This window comes from Hyperolius riggenbachi, chromosome 6 (assembly GCF_040937935.1).
Source record: "Hyperolius riggenbachi isolate aHypRig1 chromosome 6, aHypRig1.pri, whole genome shotgun sequence".
Taxonomy (NCBI): domain Eukaryota; kingdom Metazoa; phylum Chordata; class Amphibia; order Anura; family Hyperoliidae; genus Hyperolius; species Hyperolius riggenbachi.
In genome coordinates, this window is record NC_090651.1 from 347,536,181 (window position 1) to 347,559,330 (window position 23,150).

The following is a 23,150-nucleotide window of genomic DNA, read 5'->3' on the forward strand; positions in this document are numbered from 1 at the left end:
GAGCACAGGACCGATAGAGAGCTAATACTGCAGTTGAGGGAGGGCCCTTCGGAGCCCCTCTGGCCCAAGGGCCCCGAAGCGATTGCAACCTCTGCAACCCCTATTGCTACGCCCCTCAATATTCCCGTGCACAGACATCGCACTGCAATATTACCTTACTTCCAATAGCATGTAATGTGAGTTACGCTATTAGCTCGATCCGCGTTACTTGAATAGCATGAGTAGTTGTTATGGTAATGTGTGTTACTAAGCGCGGTGGTGTAGTGGTTAGCGCATTCTCGCTTTGCAGCGCTGGCCCCCTGGTTCCAATCCCAGCCAGGACACTATCTGCACAGAGATTGTATGCCCTCCCCGTGTCTGCATGGGTTTCCTCTAGGCACTCCGGTTTCCTCCCACATCCCAAAAACCTATAGATAAGTTAATTGGCTTCCCCCCTAAATTGGTCCCAGACAACAATACATAAACTACACGATACATACATACATATATGACTCTGGTAGGGATTAGAATGTGAGCCCCTCTGAGGGACAATTAAGCGAAGCAGCACCGGTGATTTGGGGAATTTTGGGAATAGGAATTACGACAAAAGCGATGCTCAGACAGTAATTTGGGCGCTGTCAAAAGACAGAGCAGAAATTACTATAAAAAAAGCATAATTCGTCTGCCAACAATAGCTGGAAGCCAAATTACGCATATCCCCCGCTGTCCATAGCGACCCAGAGGGGGAATAGTAATCAACTTTTTTTGCAGGAGCGGGGTAAGCCATTTTCCGGCTTTATCCTGCACCCAAATTTCCCGGCGGCTTAATTATATGTACGCGAGTTGAGTGACAAGACAGTATACTCTGTACAGCGCTGCGGAAGTTGTTAGCACTATCTAAATACTAAATATTAATAATAGTTACCTTTAGTAATGCACGTTTCCATAGAAACTACTCGTGCTACTCGAATACTGCGGTTTGCGGTAATAGCGTAACTCGCAGTACACGCTGCTAGAAGTAACGGGGATATTGCCGTGCGATGTCTGTGCAGGGCAGCATTACCGCAAGTTAGTGCATCAGGCCTGTAATGCCTTCTGATTGATTAATCGCTCAGACTAATAGCTCATTGTTGTGATTACCCAGAGCTGAATCCTCCCGGCCGGACCGTCTCTCTGCAGCTCCCGCTCTCTCTGCATTTGCATGGACCTGTCCCCAGCACTCTGTGTGACTGATAAGTGAATGCAGCGCTGCAGAGGGTGTCAGCACTATATAAATACATATCTTTCCTTCTGTTTGCTGCGCGTATAGTCGCCATATGACCCTGTCCTCCCCTCCCCCCACATGCTCAGCTTCACAAATCTGTACAGAGACCCTGACAGAGAAAGCTGCGCTTTCCGCTTCACAAGACGCTCAGACTCTGTCACGCAATGTCCTATGTGTCACGCTATGTCCTGTGTGTCACGCAATGTCCTGTATGTCGGGCTGTGTCATGCAATGTCCTGCGTGTCACGCTATGTCCTGTGTGTGTGGCTGTGTCACGCAATGTCCTGTGTGTCACGCAATGTCCTGTATGTCGGGCTGTGTCACGCAATGTCCTGTGTGTGTGGCTGTGTCACGCAATGTCCTGTGTGTCACGCAATGTCCTGTATGTCGGGCTGTGTCATGCAATGTCCTGCGTGTCACGCAATGTCCTGTGTGTGTGGCTGTGTCACGCAATGTCCTGTATGTCGGGCTGTGTCATGCAATGTCCTGCGTGTCACGCAATGTCCTGTGTGTGTGGCTGTGTCACGCAATGTCCTGTATGTCGGGCTGTGTCACGCAATGTCCTGTGTGTCACGCAATGTCCTGTATGTCGGGCTGTGTCATGCAATGTCCTGCGTGTCACGCAATGTCCTGTGTGTGTGGCTGTGTCACGCAATGTCCTGTGTGTGTGGCTGTGTCACGCAATGTCCTGTGTGTCACGCAATGTCCTGTATGTTGGGCTGTGTCACGCAATGTCCTGTGTGTCACGCAATGTCCTGTATGTCGGGCTGTGTCATGCAATGTCCTGCATGTCACGCAATGTCCTGTGTGTGTGGCTGTGTCACGCAATGTCCTGTGTGTCGGGCTGTGTCACGCAATGTCCTGTGTGTGTGGCTGTGTCACGCAATGTCCTGTGTGTCACGCAATGTCCTGTATGTCGGGCTGTGTCACGCAATGTCCTGTATGTCGGGCTGTGTCATGCAATGTCCTGCGTGTCACGCAATGTCCTGTGTGTGTGGCTGTGTCACGCAATGTCCTGTGTGTGTGGCTGTGTCACGCAATGTCCTGTGTGTCACGCAATGTCCTGTATGTCACCCATTGTCCTGTGTTTGTGGCTGTGTCACGCAATGTCCTGTGTGTCACGCAATGTCCTGTATGTCGGGCTGTGTCACGCAATGTCCTGTGTGTGTGGCTGTGTCACGCAATGTCCTGTGTGTCACACAATGTCCTGTATGTCGGGCTGTGTCATGCAATGCCCTGCGTGTCACGCAATGTCCTGTGTGTGTGGCTGTGTCACGCAATGTCCTGTGTGTGTGGCTGTGTCACGCAATGTCCTGTGTGTCACGCAATGTCCTGTATGTCACCCATTGTCCTGTGTTTGTGGCTGTGTCACGCAATGTCCTGTGTGTCACGCAATGTCCTGTGTGTCACTCAATGTCCTGTGTGTGTGGCTGTGTCACGCAATGTCCTGTGTGTCACGCAATGTCCTGTATGTCACGCATTGTCCTGTGTTTGTGGCTGTGTCACGCAATGTCCTGTGTGTCACGCAATGTCCTGTATGTCACGCATTGTCCTGTGTGTGTGGCTGTGTCACGCAATGTCCTGTGTGTCACGCAATGTCCTGTGTGTCACGCAATGTCCTATGTGTTGGGTTGTGTCACGCAATGTCCTATGTGTCGGGCTGTGTCATGCAATGTCCTGTGTGTCATGCAGTGTCCTGTATGTCACGCATTGTCCTGTGTTTGTGGCTGTGTCACGCAATGTCCTGTGTGTCACGCAATGTCCTGTATGTCACGCATTGTCCTGTGTGTGTGGCTGTGTCACGCAATGTCCTGTGTGTCACGCAATGTCCTGTGTGTCACGCAATGTCCTATGTGTTGGGTTGTGTCACGCAATGTCCTATGTGTCGGGCTGTGTCATGCAATGTCCTGTGTGTCATGCAGTGTCCTGTGTGTTATGCAATGTCCTGTGTGTCACACAATGTCCTGTGTGTGGGGCTGTGTCACGCAATGTCCTGTGTGTGGGGCTGTGTCACGCAATGTCATGTGTGTCACACAATGTCATGTGTGTGAGGCTGTGTCACGCAATGTCCTGTGTGTCGGGCTGTGTCACGCAATGTCCTGTGTGTCACTCAATGTCCTGTGTGTCGGGCTGTGCCACGCAATGTCCTGTGTGTCGGGCTGTGGTGTCACCATGCAAACATATTGGTTGAAGATGGACCAATAGAATCCCATCAAAGTAGAGTTGCATTGGTCCATTTTCAAGCATAGCAATGCAGCTTAACCTTTACAGCAGGGATGTTTTTAGGCATAGGCAAACCAAGCAGATGCCTGGGGTGATAATTTAGGAGGTGGCACCACAGAGCTGGTCTTAGCACACTATTAACTGTCACCCCACACAAACACCCTTCCTGACTCCTAACCCTAACTGTCGCCCCGCACAAACACCCTTACTTATGCCTATCACTAACCGTTTCCCCCACACAATCACCCTACCTGACGCCTAACCTTAACCGTTCCCCCAGTTCCCTGCGAACAATGGCCATTCGCTCGTTAGCTTAGCACACTAGCATTGAACACAGACGTGTTGTCTATCACCCATAAACCTGGGTCAGATTGTGCATGAAGAATGTGTAATAGAGGAAGAATCTCCTTATTCCCCTGCAGAGTACCTGCACATCACTCTTACATGTACCCATAGTTACATTGCCTGGGGCCTGATCCATGTTCAGATTGTGCTAGAAGAATGTGTAATAGAGGAAGAATCCCCTCATTCTCCTGCAGAGCACCTGCACATCACTCTTACATGTACCCATAGTTACATTGCCTAGGGCCTGCGCCATGTTCAGATTGTGCATGAAGAATGTGTAATAGAGGAAGAATCCCCTCATCCCCCTGCAGAGTACCTGCACATCACTCTTACATGTACCCACAGTCACATTGCCTAGGGCCTGATAGATGTTCTTTGTTCCGGTCTGTACTTTCTACAAGTACTCTTACCAAGGACTAGTTTTAGGCCTCGTTCACATCTATGCATGGAAGATGGCCGTGCGATCGCACGCCATTTGCGCTGCAACCCGCTGCACTGCTGATCCCTTCCATTGACAGTGAATGGGTCAGCTCTGCGCTTGCGGGCAGAATGCATGCAGCAGTACGCAAGCGCATCATAGCGCATTGTACTGCTGCGCAGCCCATTTGATGTGAACGGCAGAAGGGCTCTCTATTCCCTTCTGCCATTCTTGCATGTTACCACGTCATTCACGCTTCCAAATGCGCACGGAAGCATGTATGATGTGAACGAGGTCTACAAAAAGTATTAGAGGCAGAAAATCAGCTTGATGGCCAGGTAACAGGTATTGTTTAACCTCCTGAGCGGTATGGACGAGCTCAGCTCGTCCATCACCGCCGGAGGCTGCCGCTCAGGCCCTGCTGGGCCGATTTTTATCAAATAAAGTGCAGCACACGCAGCCGGCACTTTGCCAGCCGCGTGTGCTGCCTGATCGCCGCCGCTCTGCGGCGATTCGCCGCGAGCAGCGGCGAAAGAGGGCCCCCCTAGCCGCCTGAGCCCTGCGCAGCGCTAAGGGCTGGATCGGAGGCGGCTGACGTCAGGACGTCGGCTGACGTCCATGACGTCACTCCGCTCGTCGCCATGGCGACGATCTAAGCAAAACAAGGAAGGCCGCTCATTGCGGCCTTCCTTGTTTATTATGGGCGCCGGAGGCGATCGGAAGAACGCCTCCGGAGCGCCCTCTAGTGGGCTTTCATGCAGCCAACTTTCAGTTGGCTGCATGAAATCGTTTTTTTTTAATTAAAAAAAAACCCTCCCGCAGCCTCCCTGGCGATCTCAATAGAACGCCGAGGAGGTTAACTACCTAACGATCGCGTCACGCCAATGGGCATGAACGCGGCGGCAGCCACAGGACCGCCTAACGCCAATTGGCGTCAAGTCCTGGGGCTCTAATTTGCATGCGCTCCGCCCCCTCTTCAGTCTCCGAGCGGCTATTTCTGCTTGGGAGACTGTTAGATGGCGTGATCGCCATCTATTTACATAGTGCAGCGCTGCGATCGGCAGCAGCGCTGCACTGGGGACAGCCGTGTGACACGGCTGTCCCCCTGGGGGACAAGAGAGCGATCGGCAGTGATAGGCTGAAGCCTATCACAGTCGATTGCTGTGATAGGCTGACTGGGGGAGGGAGGCTGGCTGGGGGAGGCAGGAGAAACTATTTTTTTTTTATAAAATAAAAACATAAATATTTATTTAAAAAAAATAAAGGTACTTATCCGTTAGCCGGGCGCATCCGGCAGGTGGCGCTAATTACTATTCCCCCTCCAGGCCGACATGGATAGTAGGGAAAGATGTAACTCTGGTGGAGTTTTGTCGCCACCTGCCGGATGCGCCCGGCTAACGGATAAGTACCAAAATAAACAACTGTGGGGCGATCAGACCCCACCAACAGAGAGCTGTTGGTGGGGGGAAAGATCACTCGTGAACTGTGTGTTGTGCGGCCCTGCAGCTTGGCCTTAAAGCTGCAGTGGCCATTTCAGCAAATATGTGCCTGGTCTTTAGGGGAGTTTACCACTGTGGTCCTCAAGTGGTTAAGAGGGAATAAATATGGCAGCTTCCATATCCCTCTCAGTTCAGTTGTCTTTTAAAATTCCTAAGCGTTGGCAGTTAAGAGACAAATTTCATGTTACATACTTTCAATCAACAAGATTTTAATATTCAAATTAGAGGAATCTGAGATGAGGAGTCGGAGTCGGTGGAATTCTAACCTGAGGGGTCGGAGTCGGAGGATTTTTGTACCGACTCCACAGCCCTGCTATTGTTAAAGCTTCTCTGTTCAGGACAAGCCTCCTCACACAGCCTCCAGTCCTTTCACTGTGGTAGACAGGGCTGCCCCCTTCTCATTGTACCCTGCAGGGAACCCCTGACCTCTGCAGCAACGGAGTTAGCTTGAAGGTATTCAGAATGGTGAATAAACAATACAAGTTATCACTATTTGCAGACAATATTCGCTTAGGGCCTGTTTCCACTACACGCAGATTCTGGATGCAGAAAAACGAACTCCAATGAAAGCCTATGGGCCTGTTTCCACTAAACGCGATTTTTCTAATGCAGATTTCCCATAGGCATTCGTTGGAGTCATTTTTTTCTGCATCTAGAATCGGCGTGTAGTGGAAATAGGCCCTAGCGCTACACACTGCGCTGCCAAATCCACACTAGCTTCTTCATGAATATGGGAGTTTATTGGATTATAAGGTGAACAACTCTAAAAATGAAGAACTTCTAACAAATAGTCACTCTTTACAAACTTTAAAATGCACATTACCCCGGCCAGTGCATGTGGAGTACCAGATCCAAGAGATATGCATGGTGTGAAACTAAATTAACGTTATGATAATTGTAATCTTTTACGATTACGCAAAATTGTATGTCAATTCTTGCAATTACGGCTAATAGGCGCAATTACGATTTGAGCATTCAATTGATTTCGTATAATCTATTTGCGTGGAAAAAAGGCAAAAACATTTTTTTTCAAAAAGGCCTTGTAGTTTTTGAGAAAATGCAAAGAAAAATAAAAAACATTTTTCCTTTGCATTTTTTAAAATGAAATTTCTCAAAAACTACTAGGTCTTTTTGAATTTTTTTTTTTTGGCTTTTTACAACTGTTTCATGGCAATTTTGGTGACAGTAGCATGTCTGGGGGCTTTGCAATTAATGACTAAAGTTGGCATGAAATTATGCGAAAATTACAAATTGGGCTTTGCTATTAACTGCTAAAATCAGCATGAAATTATGCAAAATGATCGTTCCTGATTACGTTTACAAACAACATTAATTAAGATTTTCACAAAATGAATTGATTTTGCATCATAATTACAAATTATGATGCAAAATTGCGATTATGGGCTCTATTCATAAAACTTTACTGCAAGTTCTCTGCTCAAAACAGCTGACTTTCCCGACCATTTAGCAAAGTGTTTATTCGTAAAGGCTGTTTCCGCATGAAAATCTGACATTCCTGTGCAGTGCGGGAAATTACCGCCTTGTGCGGAAATGATCACAACACATGTCACTGAAGGTTAATTCATAAAGATTAGAGCAGGCGGAATGTGTGCAGAGAGACCCGGCTGTTTAGATAAGGCGATAAGCCAGCGATAACAGGCAAGCTAATGGAGAGACAGACCTCCCAGGCAGCTGCAGAGAGAACAGAGCAGACAAGGCATTCCGGAATACCAAGGCTGTGTTTTTTTAACCCCTTGGGTACCTGTTTTCAGATAAATGCCCAGATTCAGGAGGAGAGGCAGAAAAATGCAAATGTAAAAGGATGCTGGGGCTGCCTCCTTTATACTAAAGCTGTCTCTGCAGGAGAAAATGTATCAACTCAGCCAGCAAATGTAACAACTCAGCAGCACTGCCAGTTTAGTGCGGGAATTCCCCGACCTATTATCCCAAGTGTCAACTTTTTTTATGAATTAGCACACAAAACTCTAAAATACCGATGCAGTGTTTTCCCTCCAAGATTTTTTTTACCGCAAATGTTTTATGAATAGAGCCCTATGTGTGATTATGCTAATTCTAGTCTATTCTCACTCCCCTCATTACCGAGATAAAGCACCTTCTCTCTAACGGTTTGACTGCCGTGGACATTATACCACGATCCTCTAAACTATCATTATACGATCATTCGCACCATTGTTGCTGCAATCGTGAACATGGATCGGGGAACGATTATAGGTCGCCACTGATCCCACAATCCATCTTCTCATGGGTACTAAGCTTGAGGAAGTGACTGAACATAAGGGGGTGATTGAACCACCTTGTTCTCCAGCACGCACTACAAAAAAAGTACAGTGCGGTGGTAATTACACAAAAAAGTAAACCAACCAATGCTAGAAGCCTTTCAAATAAAGTGGATGAACTTGAGTTACTGGTGAGAGATAAAGACTATGATATTGCAGAGTAACCGAGACATGGATGGATGCTAGCCATGATTGGGTGTACATTTGGAAGGTTACAGTTTTCTTCAGGAAATCTAGACCAAATAAAAAAGGAGGTGGGGTCTGTATGTTTGTTAAATCCTTCTTGTCTCCAGCTATGAAGGAAGACATAGCTGAGGATTGTGACAATGTGGAATCTGTGTGGGTAATGATTCATGCCAGAAGCAAAAATGATCAATTGCTTGATGGTGTATGTTATAAACCTCCACATATCAATGACATGGAAGAAATACATTAACTTCAGCAGATTGAACAGGCTGGAAGCAAATATGGGGTCATCATTATGGGTGATCTCAATTATCCAAACATTAACTGGAATATTGATTTTTATCAATACTATAAACAGTGACTTAATGAGACTCAGAGATGAGTCTCACTGCAGTTTTTTACTTACCCGGGGCTTCCTCCAGCCCCATAAGCATGGATGTGTCCCTCGCCGTCGTCCTCAGCGCCGCCATTCTCCCGCAGTCAACCCCCGGTAAGCGGCTCAGTTGGACTCACTCCGACTGAGTGACGTCAGCTGTGGCCCTCTGCGCTTGCACCGAAGGTCCGCGCATGTGCAGAAGGTCCTCCGCTGATGTCACTGAGCCGCTCACCGCGGCTGAACGGGGCATCGTAGGAGGACGGCGAGGGACACCGCCATGCTTATGGGGCTGGAGGAAGTCCCGGGTAAGTAAAATAAACTGTACTGAGACTCTCCTCTGAGGCTCATTAACTCTGGTGTTAGGGTTGGGGGCTGTTTTTCTTGATTTTGTCATTTCAACAAGATCAGATATCAAACCAAATCTGCAAGTTCAAGGATACTTGTGAAATTGTGTCCATAATATTGTAACTTGGGGACAACTCAAACTATGAATTCTTAAAAAGCTAACTGCAGTATAAGAAGTCTGGTAGACTGGCACTGTTCCGCAAGGGTCAGTGTTAGGTCCAATCCTTTTCAGTTTATTTATTAATGCTCTAGGGAATGACCAAGATAACCATTGAACTTGTGCAGATATTTCAGAATCCTCCAACAAAGGTTATAGTGCTAGACAAGATATCGGCTCTAAAAAGGCATGGAGGTAAAGAGACACTGAAGCGAAAAAAAATATATGATATAATGAATTGGTTGTGTACTATGAATAATTACTAGAAGATTAGCAGCAAAGAAAATATTCTCATATTTTTATTTTCAGGTATATAGTGTTTTTTCTAACATTGCATCATTCTATAATATGTGCAGATTACACAACACTCAGCATTCAAAATGAGTCTTTCAGAGCAGTCTGTGAACTAATGACCTCTCCTCTGGCAGAGCAAAAGAAAACACATGAGATAATAAAGTCAGAAAACAGCCCTCTCCACGACTTTGAAAGTCGTACAGCTTAATGGCTTTTTTGCATAGAGATAACAACTGGAGTTTCCTAACTATTCCTGTACTGGAAACAATTAGACTCATGTATCTGATCTTAATGTTTTATTTCTTAGCTGTACTACACATACAAATCATAATATCATAATTTTTTTTTCGCTTCAGTGTCTCTTTAATGTTGAAGTTTTCTCTTTTTGCTTTGTTTTGAATTATAGTTGTACTAAATCTGTTGAGCAGCATCACCAGCAGTGTCTGGAGTGACCTGAGCAATGGGTTAGCATGTAAGATGGAGTGTAGGGATCTGGGTGGTGAAATATTTCATTGCTAAGTTGGGTTTATCTTGTGTGTCAGGATTCAGGAGGTCTAATCACGTCACTTCTCTTTATAGTGAATTTACTGGACACATCCACAATTCCTGGGGACTGGGGCTGGCTGACGTATCCTCCTCATGGGGTAAGTCTGCTCAACTTCCTCTTTGTATAACGTGTCCCGTTGTGTGTGTAACTGTGCAAAGCTCCCTCTGACAGCAGCACATTAGGCTGCTGGGCACTGAATATAAGGAGAAATGCAAATATCCATAGTGCCTTTCAGGGAGTCATGGTAACAGTCTCAGGACAGGAGCGGGTCAAGGCCTGGTCGGCATAAGGGACAGTTAAAGTAGACCTGAACTCTTGCACAGGACAGACGGAAAACAGAAGGAATTGCACCCTGTATGTATTTAGAGAGTTTAGCCTAATTCCCCCGGGCTCATCTGTGACTAATCACCAGAGAAATTTGACTTCTTAGCTGTGTCAGCTGGCTGCCTCATCAGAGCAGCTAATTTGTAAACACAGGACGTTGACCCAATCTCTGATTCCATGAAAGCAGGAAGTAGACACTGCAAATTGATTGCATGATTTGTATCAGCTGTAACAAAGAAATGTTTTTCTTTAAAGGTTATTAAACTGTTGCTTCTTTTTTCAAACAGAGAGAAAGTTTAGAGTTCAGGTCCGCTTTAATGTGAAATGTGCAGAGTGCACACCAGAAAGGACAACTGAAGTGAGAGGCATATGGCGGCTGCCATATTAATGTCCTTATAAGCAATCCCAGTTGCCTGGCAGCCCTGCTGATCCTCTGCCTCAAATACTTTTAGCCATAGACCCTGAACAAGCATGCAGCAGATCAGGTGTTTCTGACATTATTGTCAGATCTGACAAGATTAGCTGCATGCTTGTTTCTGGTGTTATTCAGACACTTCTGCAGCCAAATAGATCAGCAGGACTGCCAGGCAAGTGGTATTGTTTAAGAGGAGATAAATATGGCAGCCTCCGTATTATAACTACAGTACTGCTGTCCTTTAAAGTCCTCCTCATTCCATAATGAAGCATAAATATCAGTGATGATCTCAATCTGCTAATTAAGATTACCCAAAATTTAGCATAAAATATTCTAATTGCGGGCATACATCATCTTGATTCGAAAATTCAATTGATTTCGCTTAATCCATTGGAGTTTTGTGTAATTACGCATAATTTCGCGTATATTCATTTTTCATTGTCGTATTTGAGAGAATCGATTTTAACAATTCAAAGAAAACTGTTTTTAAAACTACAAAGTCTTCTTTTGAAAAATTATTTTTTTGACTTGTTCCCACTATTCCCCTCTGTATACGTATAGATTTTGGTGATGGTAGCAAGTATGGGGGCCTTGCTATTAACTGCTAAAGTCAGCACAAAATTATGCATAATTGCAAAATTACGGTTCCTGATTGTGGTAACAAACAAAAATAATCATGATTTTTTTCCGCAAATTTCCATTATGATTTTGTATCATAATTGTGAAATATGATGCAAAATTACAATTATGCGATATTCGTGCTCGTCGCTATCGAATACCCTCCCTGAGATCTGTAATTGCACTTTTTATGGGAGCTATTTGAGTTTGTATAGAGAGAGGCAGACTGATCTGCTTCATATAGTCTCTGTGAAGTCTTTGCAGCAGAAAGGGTCTCTCACACGCTCCTGATATTAGCTTTAGATCCTGTGGACAGTGTGGACACTGCTTGCTGTCACTTGTCACCGGGACATGTTCTGTGGTCTCTCCGTTGTGTAAAAATCTGTACACAAGTCCTGCTCAACCTACATATAACCTAAAGATACACACCTGGCCACCCACTTTGCTCCTACAAAAATCATCCGACTCCAACTCCGACTCCACAGCCCTGCCTCCAACAACCTCCTCCCAACCACCCCACACATCTCGCACTCCCATGCATGACTACAAGACTTCACTAGAGCTGCCCCCACCCTGTGGAACTTTCGCCCACTGCCCATCAGACTTGACCCTTCCTTCAACACCTTTAAACAAGCCCTCCAAAGTCACCTCTTCAAGGAGGCCTACCCCACATCACTGCTGCCCTGTCTCTACCGAGAACCTCTCAATGTAAGCCTTTGGCAGGGCCCTCTCTTCTTGTGTATCATACTTGATTGTGCACTGTGTCTGCAGAAAAATGTGAACTTGTATTATTGGGACTATTACTCCAGTGTATGATCTGCTTTGTGTATCCTATTGGTTACTAGCTGATAACCCGGCGTTGCCCGGGCATGTATTTGGCTGCTGTTGGCTCTGTCCACTTTTTTGTAACCCTAACACACAAACACTCAATGACTGAGTTTGTCCTTGGTATCAATCATTTGTATTTTCCCACTGAAATGAAACAAATCTGATTGGCTGTTTGTGGCCCGCCCCCTTTTCAGAATTTTCCATTAACAGTGTAAGAATGGTAGCAATGTAAATATTCCCCTTGTAAATCAATAGGTGAATTTTGATTGGCTGTTGTAGGCTCCACCCACATTTCTGAATATTAATCCCAGTCACCCAGTGGCCAACTGTATCAAGTTTGAGAACTCTGCCATTAACAGTGTAAGAATGGTTGCAGTTTATATTTTCCCATGTTAGTTAGTTTTTCTAACCATGACATTGTCACTCAATTACCAAATTTATTAGCTTTGGGGCCCTTGGTATCAATAATTTGTATATTCTCATTGAAATTAAACAAATCTGATTGGCTGTTTGTGGCTCCACCCCCTGAATTTGAACTCCAGTCACCCGGTGACCAACTGTACCAGGTTTGAGACTTATGCCATTAACAGTGCGATAATGGCAGCAATTTAAATATTCTCCTTGAAAATCAATAGGTGAATTTTGATTGGTGTTTGTAGGCTCCACCCACGTTTCTGAATATTTATCACAGTCACCCGGTGACCAACTGTGCAAAGTTTGAGAACCCTGCCATTAACAGTGTAATAGTGGCTGCAGTTTTTCCCACTGAAATTTGTATTTGGCTCCACCCACTATTTCTAACCTTGACATACAGTCACTCAGTGACCAAGTTTGTGAGTTTTCAGGTTCCTGGCATCAAAATTGTGTCAATGGAAGCAGTTTATACAGCAAAAAATCTGATTGGCTGTTTGTGGCTCCGCCCCTTTAATGAATTTGAACCTCAGTCACTGAATGACTGACTGTAGGTCTGAGGCCTCTGCTATTAACAGTGTAAGGGCTGGTGCACACCGAGTGGCCTCTTGGCCGTTTTTGCAGCCGCTTGCGGCTGCAGATACGCTAGGGTAATGTATTTCAATGGGGGTGTGCACACCAGAGCGGAAGGCATTTTGCAGAAACGAATCCTCCCGGGGTGAGGCATTTTTTGGATTGTGGCGGCGTTTCTGCCTCCAATGTTAAGTATAGGAAAACCGCAAACCGCTCTGAAAAATGGCAGATCAGAGCGGTTTGCCAGGCGGTTTTGTTACAGAAGCTTGAAAAATGGGGGAGAAACCGAGAGCCCAATATGGTGCAGCATTTTAATATAGAGAGATCTGTTGTGAATAAATGAGATGATTATACTCGCAAGGGTGGGTCGCCACAAAGGCAACCACTGGACAGGCCGGCAGGGAGAATTGTAACCTGACCCCGCTCAGGTTTAAAAAGTCGCTCTCTGTCGATAGGAGAAAATGGGGATACACCCCTCCACCCAGGGTGGACTAGATAATATTGAGGTGCTCTACCTGGTTCATGACCTGATTTTGCACCCTCCAAAAATCGTTTGCCTGAAGAAGCGGGACTGTTAACCGTGAAACGCGTTTCACTTTTGGAGTTACTAATAAATGTTACATTAGACTGTAAGTAACCTGTCCATTGTCCGGCCTTTTTTTCAGAAGGGAGACGAGTCCACCCACTTCCCCCTTTTTAACAATTTTAACTAATTTTATTCTGCATGGCGCCTCTGTTATCATATTTCAATATTGTTATAGAAGCTGTTCAGTAACAGCTTTACTGCAACAATATATGAAATATGCTACACTGAAATTAGCAGCAGCAATCCACAAAACGCTAGCAAAACGCCTCATAAAAACAAAAAAAGCGTTTCAAAATCTGCTAGCATTTTGCGGATCTGCTAGCGGGTTTTGGTGTGCCCCAGGTCTTCGAATGGCAGCAGTTTAAATATTCACCTTGAAAATGGGTGATAGGTAATTTTGATTGGCTGTTGTAGGCTCCACCCACTTTTCTAAATATTAATCCCAGTCACCCAGTGGCCAACTGTGTCAAGTTTGAGAACCCTTCCATTAACAGTGTAAGAATGGCTGCAGTTTATATTTTCCCATGTAAAAAGTTTGTTGTTTCTGGCTCCGCCCACTGTTTCTATCCTTGACATACAGTCACTCAATGACCAAGTTTATGAACTTTGAGGTCCTTGGAATCAACACATTTTCCACTGAAATTAAACAAATCTGGATGTTTGTAGCTCCGTCCTGTCCAGAATTTGAACCCCAGTCACCCAATGACAAACCGTACCAGATTTGTGGCCTCTGCCATTAACAGTGTAAAAATGGCAGCAATGTTAATATTCCCCTTGAAAATCAATAGGTGAATTTTGGCTGATGTAGGCTCCACCCACTTTCCTGAATATTAATCCCATTCACCCAGTGACCAACTGTCAAGTTTGAGAACCTTGCCATTAACAGTAGGGAATGACTGCAGTTTATATTTTTTTCATGTAAAAATGTAGTTGTTGGCTCTGCCCACTTTTTCTAAAAATGACATATAGTCACTCAATGACCAAGTTTATTAGCTTTGGGGTCCTTGGTATCAATAATCTGTATAGTCCCATACAAATTAAACAAATCTGATTGGCTGTTTGTGGCTCCCACCGCTTTCTAGAATTTGAACCCCAGTCACCCAGTGACTGATTGTACCAGGTTTGAGGCATCTGCTATTAATAGTGTAAAAATGGCAGCAATTTGCATTTTCCCCTTGAAAATCAACAGGTGAATTTTGACTGGCTGTTGAAGGCTCCACCCACTTTCCTGAATATTTATCTCAATCACCCAGTGACCAACTGGGCAAAGTTTGAGAACCCTGCCAATAACAGTGTAAGAATGGCTGCAGTGTAAGAATGGCTGCAGAGGTCAGACGTTTCTTGTAGTTGGCCACCAGGTTTACACATACAGCATCTTGAGGGATTTTGTCTCACTTCTCATTTCAGATCCTCTCCATGTCAGTAAGGTTTTGAGGCTGATGTTTGGCACCTCTAACCTTCAGCCACCACCACAGATTTTTTGTTGGATTAAGGTCTGGAGACTGGCAAGGCCACTCTAGGACCTTAAAGAGACTCTGTAACTTCAAAAAGATCCCCTGGGGGGTACTCACCTCGGGTGGGGGAAGCCTCCGGATCCTAATGAGGCTTCCCACGCCGTTCTCCGTCCCACGGGGGTCTCGCTGCAGCCCTCTGAACAGCCGGCGACAGGCCTGACTGTAATTTCAATATTTACTTTTGCCCGGCTCCAGCGGGGGCGCTGTGGCTGCTTTCGGCTCGGAAATAGACGGAAATACCCGATCTCCGTCGGGTCCGCTCTACTGCGCAGGCGCCTGCGCAGTGCAGCGGACCCGACGACGATCGGGTATTTCCGCCTACTTCGGAGCCGACAGCCGTCAGAGCGCCTGCGCAGGAGCCAGGAAGGTAAATATTACAGCTGTATGGAGGGCTGCAACGAGACCCCCGAGAGACGGAGGACGGCGTGGGAAGCCTCATTAGGATCCTGAGGCTTCCCCCACCCGAGGTGAGTACCCCCCAGGGGACGTTTTGCCGTTACAGTTCCTCTTTAACATGCTTCTTCTTCAGCCACTTCTTTGTGCCTTGGCTGTGTGTTTTGGGTCATTATCTTGCTGGAATACCCATCCACGACCCATTTTCAGTGACTGTTTTGACTGAGGGAAGGAAGTGCTCGCCCAAGATCTGATGGTACATACATTGTTCCGTCGGTGCAGTGAAGGTGTCCTGTCCCCTTAGCAGAAAAACACCCCCAAAGCATAATGTGTTCACCTCCGTGTTTCCTGGTGGGGATGGTATTATGATAAACACATCTTATTGCAGTCCTGCCTCTCAGTATCACTGTATCCATGGCAGTGACAAAAAGCCAATGAATTTTGAGCAATATTTATTGTGACACATTCACCATATTTCATAATTGAATATGTCATTACATATATCAGTCACAGTGTCACAAGCAGCCAGGACTGACAATTAAACTTTTTCTGCTATGCCAGGCAAAATTGCAGAGTTAGGCCCGGTTCACATTAGCGTTCGCCGTCCGGAATCGCCGTGCCGGAGCCGGACCGCATGCGGAACGGACGGAACGGACGCACGGCATAGCAATGAAAGTCTATGCGTCCGTTCACATGCGTCTGTTTCGTCCGGACCGGACTCCGGCGTAAGATCCAACATGCGCTATTTTTTGGTCCGGCTCCTCCGGCAGACGTATCCGGAGCGGAGCCGGACTGTTGCATCCGGCCAATACAAACCAATGAGAACCGGAGAGCGCACAACACACTGGCTATAAAATCCGGATGTTCTACCCCACTTCCTATGCGTATTGTAGCGGCGATTTTGGATGGGGACACATGGGCAAGCATTTTGGAGTGGAGCAGCAGTGACGTTTAACGTGCTGGAGATGTTGGCAGTATGTCGGAGGTGGAGGTGAGTACTAAACAGCGGAGGGCCTGATTCCACAGGTCCACCTTCTGCTGACCTCCCAGACCCCAACATTTTTATTTTATTTCTACTCTCTTTTGCCAAACGGATCCGGATCGCATCCTGATGCAACCTGACAGGATCCGGATCGGATCCGGATCAGAACCGTACAGTTCCGGTCCGTTTGGCAGAGAACCGCAAGTGTGAACCGGGCCTTAGGCTCCCTGCACACTGCAAATCCATTTTCTGATTCTGATTCCAATTCCATTTCCGATTCCGATTTTCAACTCCGATTTTCCATGAATACATTCAACAGAAAAACGGATCAAAAAAATGCAGCATGCAGTAAATGTTAAAAATCGGAATCGGAGGTAAAAACCGATTAAAAAGCGGAATCGGAAATGCATGCAGTGTGCAAGAGGCCTAAATTAGATTCCAGGAAGGTCCTGATAAGAACTAGTCACCTCCTGCTGTTTTGCAAGCTATCAATCTGGCATCAACGCTGAAAGAAATCGTAAAACAGGGTCTATTGCAGTGATGACTAACCTTGGCACTCCAGCTGTGACAAAACTACAAATCCCATCATGCCTCTGCCTTCCCGAGTTATGCTTAGAGCTGTCAGAGTATTGCAATGCCTCATGGGACTTGCAGTTCCACCACAGTTGGAGTGCCAAGGTTAGCCATCACTGGTCTATTAGAAGGAAGCTTTCTCCAACATTCACACCTTGCTCCAGAGCTGGAGTGTAACTGATCTTATCTGATGGTTCTTTTCAAACAGCTGTCCTAAAAGAAACAGATGAACTAACTGTAACCCTGACAATCCACATTTCATCATTATTTATAGGTTTTTAGGGTGATATAAACATACGAATCAAATTATTTTTTGACAGGTTATTGAGGTCAGTTTGACACACATCCTGACCGATTTTCACGCAAATTGCACATACAGAGGCTGAACAATGCAAGTTGTCAGCCGTACTTTCCAGTTTGATACTCATGTTTCATATCTGTTAATTCATGACACCTTACTGAATGCAAATATGCAATCCATTTCTTGTAATGACTCACAGAGAGAACTGCTTGACAGGAATTCTGCCAAGATCACTCTCCCTGAAGGGGGGGGGACTGCCCCCAGCTCCAATGGCGGCTGGACTTTGCCTGTCATAGCCTCTCCCAGCTACAGAGTAGGTAAAATCCCAACGACCCACTCAGGTCCCGGGCCTTTGTTCTTTTGTTGAATTCCATCTACCCGGCAGGACACCGGCCACAAAACACCATTTTGAATTATTCAATACAAAGACTTTATCGCTTACTGGACTCCAACATGGTATTTTAAACTTTCAGGCATTCTACTTAATTTTCTCATCTCTTATGAATTCTTTACAACCAATCTGTTCAGCTGCCAGATATACTGTATTTATTTGCCAGCTTCAATATATATTTGTGTGTATAGTTTTTATATTAGAACTATTATAGCAATTGTTGATTTGTTAGCTAGGTTGCAAACAACCATTTTTACTTTGAGGAATAGCTAGCTCCGAGATAGCTTTGCCTCGTTTCAATCCGGAGAGTAGTGGCAGCAATACTACCTTGATTTCCAGTGTGAAATTCTCAACTTTATTTAACCAATTGTACATACAATCATGGTTGTATCATGTATGAGCACACAACCAATCTTAAATATTTACAGTGCTCACAGTTGGCTCGCGTCTAGAAGCTTCTAGTGGATGAGACCTGTATGGCAACTGTGACATAGTAAGATGGGATTGGTTGGTGTTTGTCACATGTATTCCTTATATAAATGCAGAAAAGACATCAGATACTTAAAGAGACTCTGAAGTCTCAAAAAAACCCAGTTTTTATTTCATAATGCTCTTAATTATTAATGTGCCACCTAAAACGCTGCATACCCGTGGCTGAATACTCACTATAACCCCCCGAAAACCCTGGGAAATATCCACTACTTTCTTGGTAGTGGATTTTGCTGCCCTAAGGAGACAGAGCTTTGGGCTGTAGCTCTGCCTCCATGCGCGTCCATCAGCACTGATCGCCGCCTCTCACCCGCCTCTCTTAGTGAAAGAAGACTGAGAGGGGCGGGGAGTGGCAGCAATCAGCGCAGATGGACGTGAGTAGAGGCAGGGCTACAGCCCAAAGCTCTGCCTCTACACGGAAGCGCTGCAAAAATCTTCCCCGGGGGATTTTGGAGGGTTATAGTGAGTATTCAGCCATGGGTATGCAGCGTTTTGGGTGGCACATTAATACTTAAGAGCATTCTGAAATAAAAACTGGGTTTTTTGAGACTTCAGAGTCTCTTTAAAGCTAATGTTAAGCTATAAAAAAATGTTTTTAAAAAAATACTCACCTATGGAGAGGGAAGGCTCCACTCCCCGCATTCCAGCGATGTCACTTCAATTTGAAGTTTTTGGGAGCCTAAGTGCTCTCGAGGATGGGCGGCTTTGTACTGCGCATGCCTGAGCGCATGAGATACCACGCTTGCGCATGAGCAGTACGGAGCCACCCGTCTTCGGGAGTACTTGGGCTGCCGAAGACTTCCGAACCTTCCTGCATTGGCAGAGAGCAGTATTCAACCCATGGGTTAGGTACTGCTACCGGGGAGCCAGCGCTGGAACGCAGGGACCAGGAGAGGAGTGGGAAGGGTCTATAGTCTACAAGGGTCTATTGTTTTGTTTTTTCAAATTAAAGTGCATCCGAGATTAACTTTTATTCATTGCATAATTGTGTTCCTTACATAAAGTTTATAGGGCATTCCTCAAGCCAAATATTTTTTTTGTTTTAATACTGTCTAAACCCTATAAACTAAACAAGCCTCGCCCACAGCTTCTCCAAAACGCCAAGGCACTCAGACCCATGTGGCAAGGGCTTATGGGAGCTCAGTCTGGGCAGGAGGAGGAGGTTACTAGCTAGATATTTCAGAGGTAGAGGGGAGGGGGGGGGAGTGAATTTTTCACAGGCTAAGGGGTGGAGATGCAGTTGCAGATTACCTGTGTAATGATGACAAACAGAACATAACCGCTCTCATTGTATCACAGGAATAAGTCATCATCAACTGTTGAAGCTGTTTGCGGCCAAATTTGCTGTGTAAACTATCTAAACTTTAGATAAGATATATAGACAAAGTTATTTGTTATAGTTAGTTTTTCATCTCGGATCCGCTTAACATTCACTTTAATAGTTCTGTCCTTGTAGCAATGAAGGAGTTACCAGCAGCCCTCTCTAGAGCTACCTCCGTCCCCCCTCTGCATTGGATCCTCCCAGCCATCCAGTAAGCGGACCCCTGACAGATCAGTGGTGTCTGGGGACCCCCTTCCTGGAAGATGAGACTTCAGCAGAGTTTGTGTCCCGGAGATACATTTTTCTTACAATCAGTCAGACGTTCTGCACCTGCTGCCGCTGTGTTGGGATAATGACTGCTTGAATGGGAGTCTCAGAAGCCTTGCGCAGCCCTCACTGGGATCCATGATGGTGACAATTATCTGTCGGGGATGCAGGATTAGCGTGACCTAGGAGACGCCACATGAGAGGCTGGCCGGCGGGGGGGAAATGTCATTCTGCTCCACTCTGGGTTTAATTGTCTGTAAAACGCTTGTTTAAGGAGGGTAATTGCAGCTGCCTAGGCATTGCCTTCAGGCAGGGGGAAGGGTCAGCCTGACCCAATCAGATCCATCCAGCGAGATCCCCAGGCCGCCATCACACCTGAGCCCCCTCACTAAAAGAGACATCACAAATAAGTGACAGCCTGAGATGACACCTGACCACTTCGTACACCTCGTCCACAGGAATAAATGTCACGAGACACAAGGTACACGCTACAGACATGGAACAGGGCTTTGCGTGAGTCACCAGGTGTCACCAGCTACCGATAATTGGATTTCTGAAGATTATCATCACATGAGGATGGAATTTTTCCAGACAGAATTGTCACCCCAAACCCCCATTTACATCAACTGTCACATAAAATCTGCTTATAATGCCAAAGTGAGGAGACACCTGACTGAACTTCACAGCAGGGGTAATATGGAGGCCACTACTGCTGACCTCTACAGTCTACAGATGCCAGGTCTACCTGGACAAACGATGCTGATCAAGTGTCTACATCATTCTTCCAGCAGGACCTCATAGTCAGAAGATGAGTGTCACAACATGGCCAACACAACTTCTAGAAGATCAGAAATGTCAGCTTATAACACATGGTGACCACAAACTAGCCTTCTCCTCCAGCCCCCCCTCCACTCCCCCCCCATGCCTTTTACTAATAGGGACTGTAAACCAGCCTGTCCCGTCATGCCCAACAGGTAGTACTCACTGGTGTTGGATCTAGTCAGCTAAGCCACAATTTAGCACAAAGATAAGAGATGCTATTCACAGACTGATTTGAACAATCAGCAGGCCCGGTTCTCTCATGAAGCAAGGTGAAACATTGCGCAGAGCTTATAGGGTCAGCATGTTTGTACTGTGTGTACCCTAACAGCATGCAGTCAGAGTAGGAGGAGAAGTAAGAGGAGAGCGAGGTGAAGAGGTCATCACTGGGGAAAAGCAGCTTGTTGTGCTGTGTGAGGAGTCTGACAGTGAGTGAGGAGGGGGGAGGCAGGAGAGCAGCAATGTTTCATTTGACTTGCACAGCAGAAGGGAGGAGGTGGCACTGCTGTCCTGACTGAGAAGGAATGGAGTGGCTGAGGGTGAGCAGATTGTTTGTCACAGCCAGCCAGTGTGCTGTTGTGTTGAGCTGCAGCATGTCATGTTTGCCGCAGGCAGCAAAAAGTCTAGAACCAGCCCTGACAATCCGGCACATAAACACAAGACACCCACAAGAACAACTAACGCCTGTTGGGCTCACAATCTGCTCTTAGGCATAGTTGTAATGATCCTATGCACAGGGGGAGTCTTTATAGGTGGAGGGAGGTGTTCCTCCCACCAAAAAAAAAAGTATCCACCTGATTTAAAGAGACACTCACACATACAATTTGTATATTTATATAAAACACTAGCTGATTGCCCGGCGTTGCCCGGGTATGTATATGGCTGGTGTTGGCTCCGCCTACTTTTTCTAACCTTAACACAATTACTCACTGACCAAGTTTGTGAGCTTTGCGGTCTTTGGTATCAATAATCTGCATTGAAATGAAACAAATCTGATTGGCTGTGTGTGGCTCCACCCCCTTTTCTGTATTTGAACCCCAGTCACCCAGTGACCAACTGTACCAGGTTTGAGGCCTGTGCCATTAACAGTTCAAGAATGGCAGCAATTAAATATTCCCCTTGAAAAGGAACAGGTGAAGTTTGATTCACTTTTGTAGGCTCCACCCACTTTTCTGAATATTAATCCCAGTCACCCAGTGACCAACTGTGCAAAGTTTGAGAACCCTGCCATTAACAGTGTAAGAATGGCTGCAGTTTACATTTTCCCAGGGAAATTTGTATTTGTCTCCACCCACTGATGACCCGGCATTGCCCGTGTATGTATTTGACTGGTGTTGGCTCCGCCCACTTTCTAACCCTAACGCACAAACACTCAATGACTAAGTTTGTGAGCTTTGGAGTCCTTGGCATCAATAATTTGTATATTCCCATAGAAATTAAACAAATCAGATTGGCTGTTTGTGGCTCCGCCCCTCTCCAGCATTTGAACCCCAGTCACCCAATGACCAACTGTAGCAGGTTTGAGGCCTCTGCTATTACCAGTGTATAAATGGCAGCGATTTAAATATTCCTCTTGAAAATCAACAGGTGAATTTTGATTGGCTATTATAGGCTCCACCCACTTCCCTGAATATTAATCTCAGTCACCCAGTGACCATCTGGGCAAAGTTTGGGAATCCTGAATTAAACAGTGTAAGAAGGGCTGCAGTTTACACTTTCCCAGTGAAATTTGTTTTTGGCTCCGACCACTTTTTGTAACCTGGACACACAGTCACTCAATGACCATGTTTGTGAACTTTGGGGTCCTTGGCATCAATATTTTGTATTTTCCCAAGAAATGAAACAAATCTGATTCACTGTTTGTGGCTCTGTCCCCTTTTCTGAATTTGGTTTTCAATATTTTTTATTGGAATTTTTTTTGGGGGGTTTTCAATAATTTTTATTGGAATTTCCCTTTTCTGAATTTGAACCTCAGTGACCCAATGACCAACTGTACCAGGTTTGAGGCTTGCAGCAATTTTAATATTCTCCTTGAAAAGTGACATGTGATTTTTGATTGGCATTTTTAGGCTCCACCCACTTTTCTGAATATTAATCCCTGTCACCCAGTAACCAGCAATGCTAAGTTTGAGAACCCTGCCATTAACCGTGAAGAAAGGCTGCAGTTTACAATTTCCCAGAAAATTCAGTTTTTAACTCCGCCCAGTTTTTGTAACCTTGACACACAGTCACTCAATGACCAAGTTTGTGAGCTTTTGTGTTCCAGGCATCAAAATTCTGCTAATGGAAGCAGTTTATCCAGCAAAGAAATCTGGCTGTTTTTGGCTTCGCCCCTTTACTGAATTTGAACCCCAAACACTTAACAACCGACTGTAGCAGATTTGAGGCCTCTGCTATTAACAGTGTGAGAATGGC

The 23,150-nt window shown here is 45.7% G+C and overlaps 1 protein-coding gene across 4 annotated transcripts in view; it reads left to right on the forward strand.

The window, feature by feature from the left end:
• Positions 1-23,150, forward strand: part of EPHA8 (EPH receptor A8) — a 156,480-nt gene that overhangs the window by 52,079 nt on the left and 81,251 nt on the right. For 3 of the 4 annotated variants that reach the window (XM_068241559.1, XM_068241557.1, XM_068241560.1), the window contains exon 2: positions 9,963-10,027. Coding sequence is in view for 3 of the 4 variants with exons in the window: in XM_068241557.1 (XP_068097658.1) it covers positions 9,963-10,027 (65 nt within the window). In the remaining variant the exon portion in view is untranslated. Of the gene's footprint in view, positions 1-9,962; positions 10,028-15,768; positions 15,849-23,150 lie in introns of those variants that run through there. The other variant, XM_068241558.1, reaches the window with a different exon arrangement.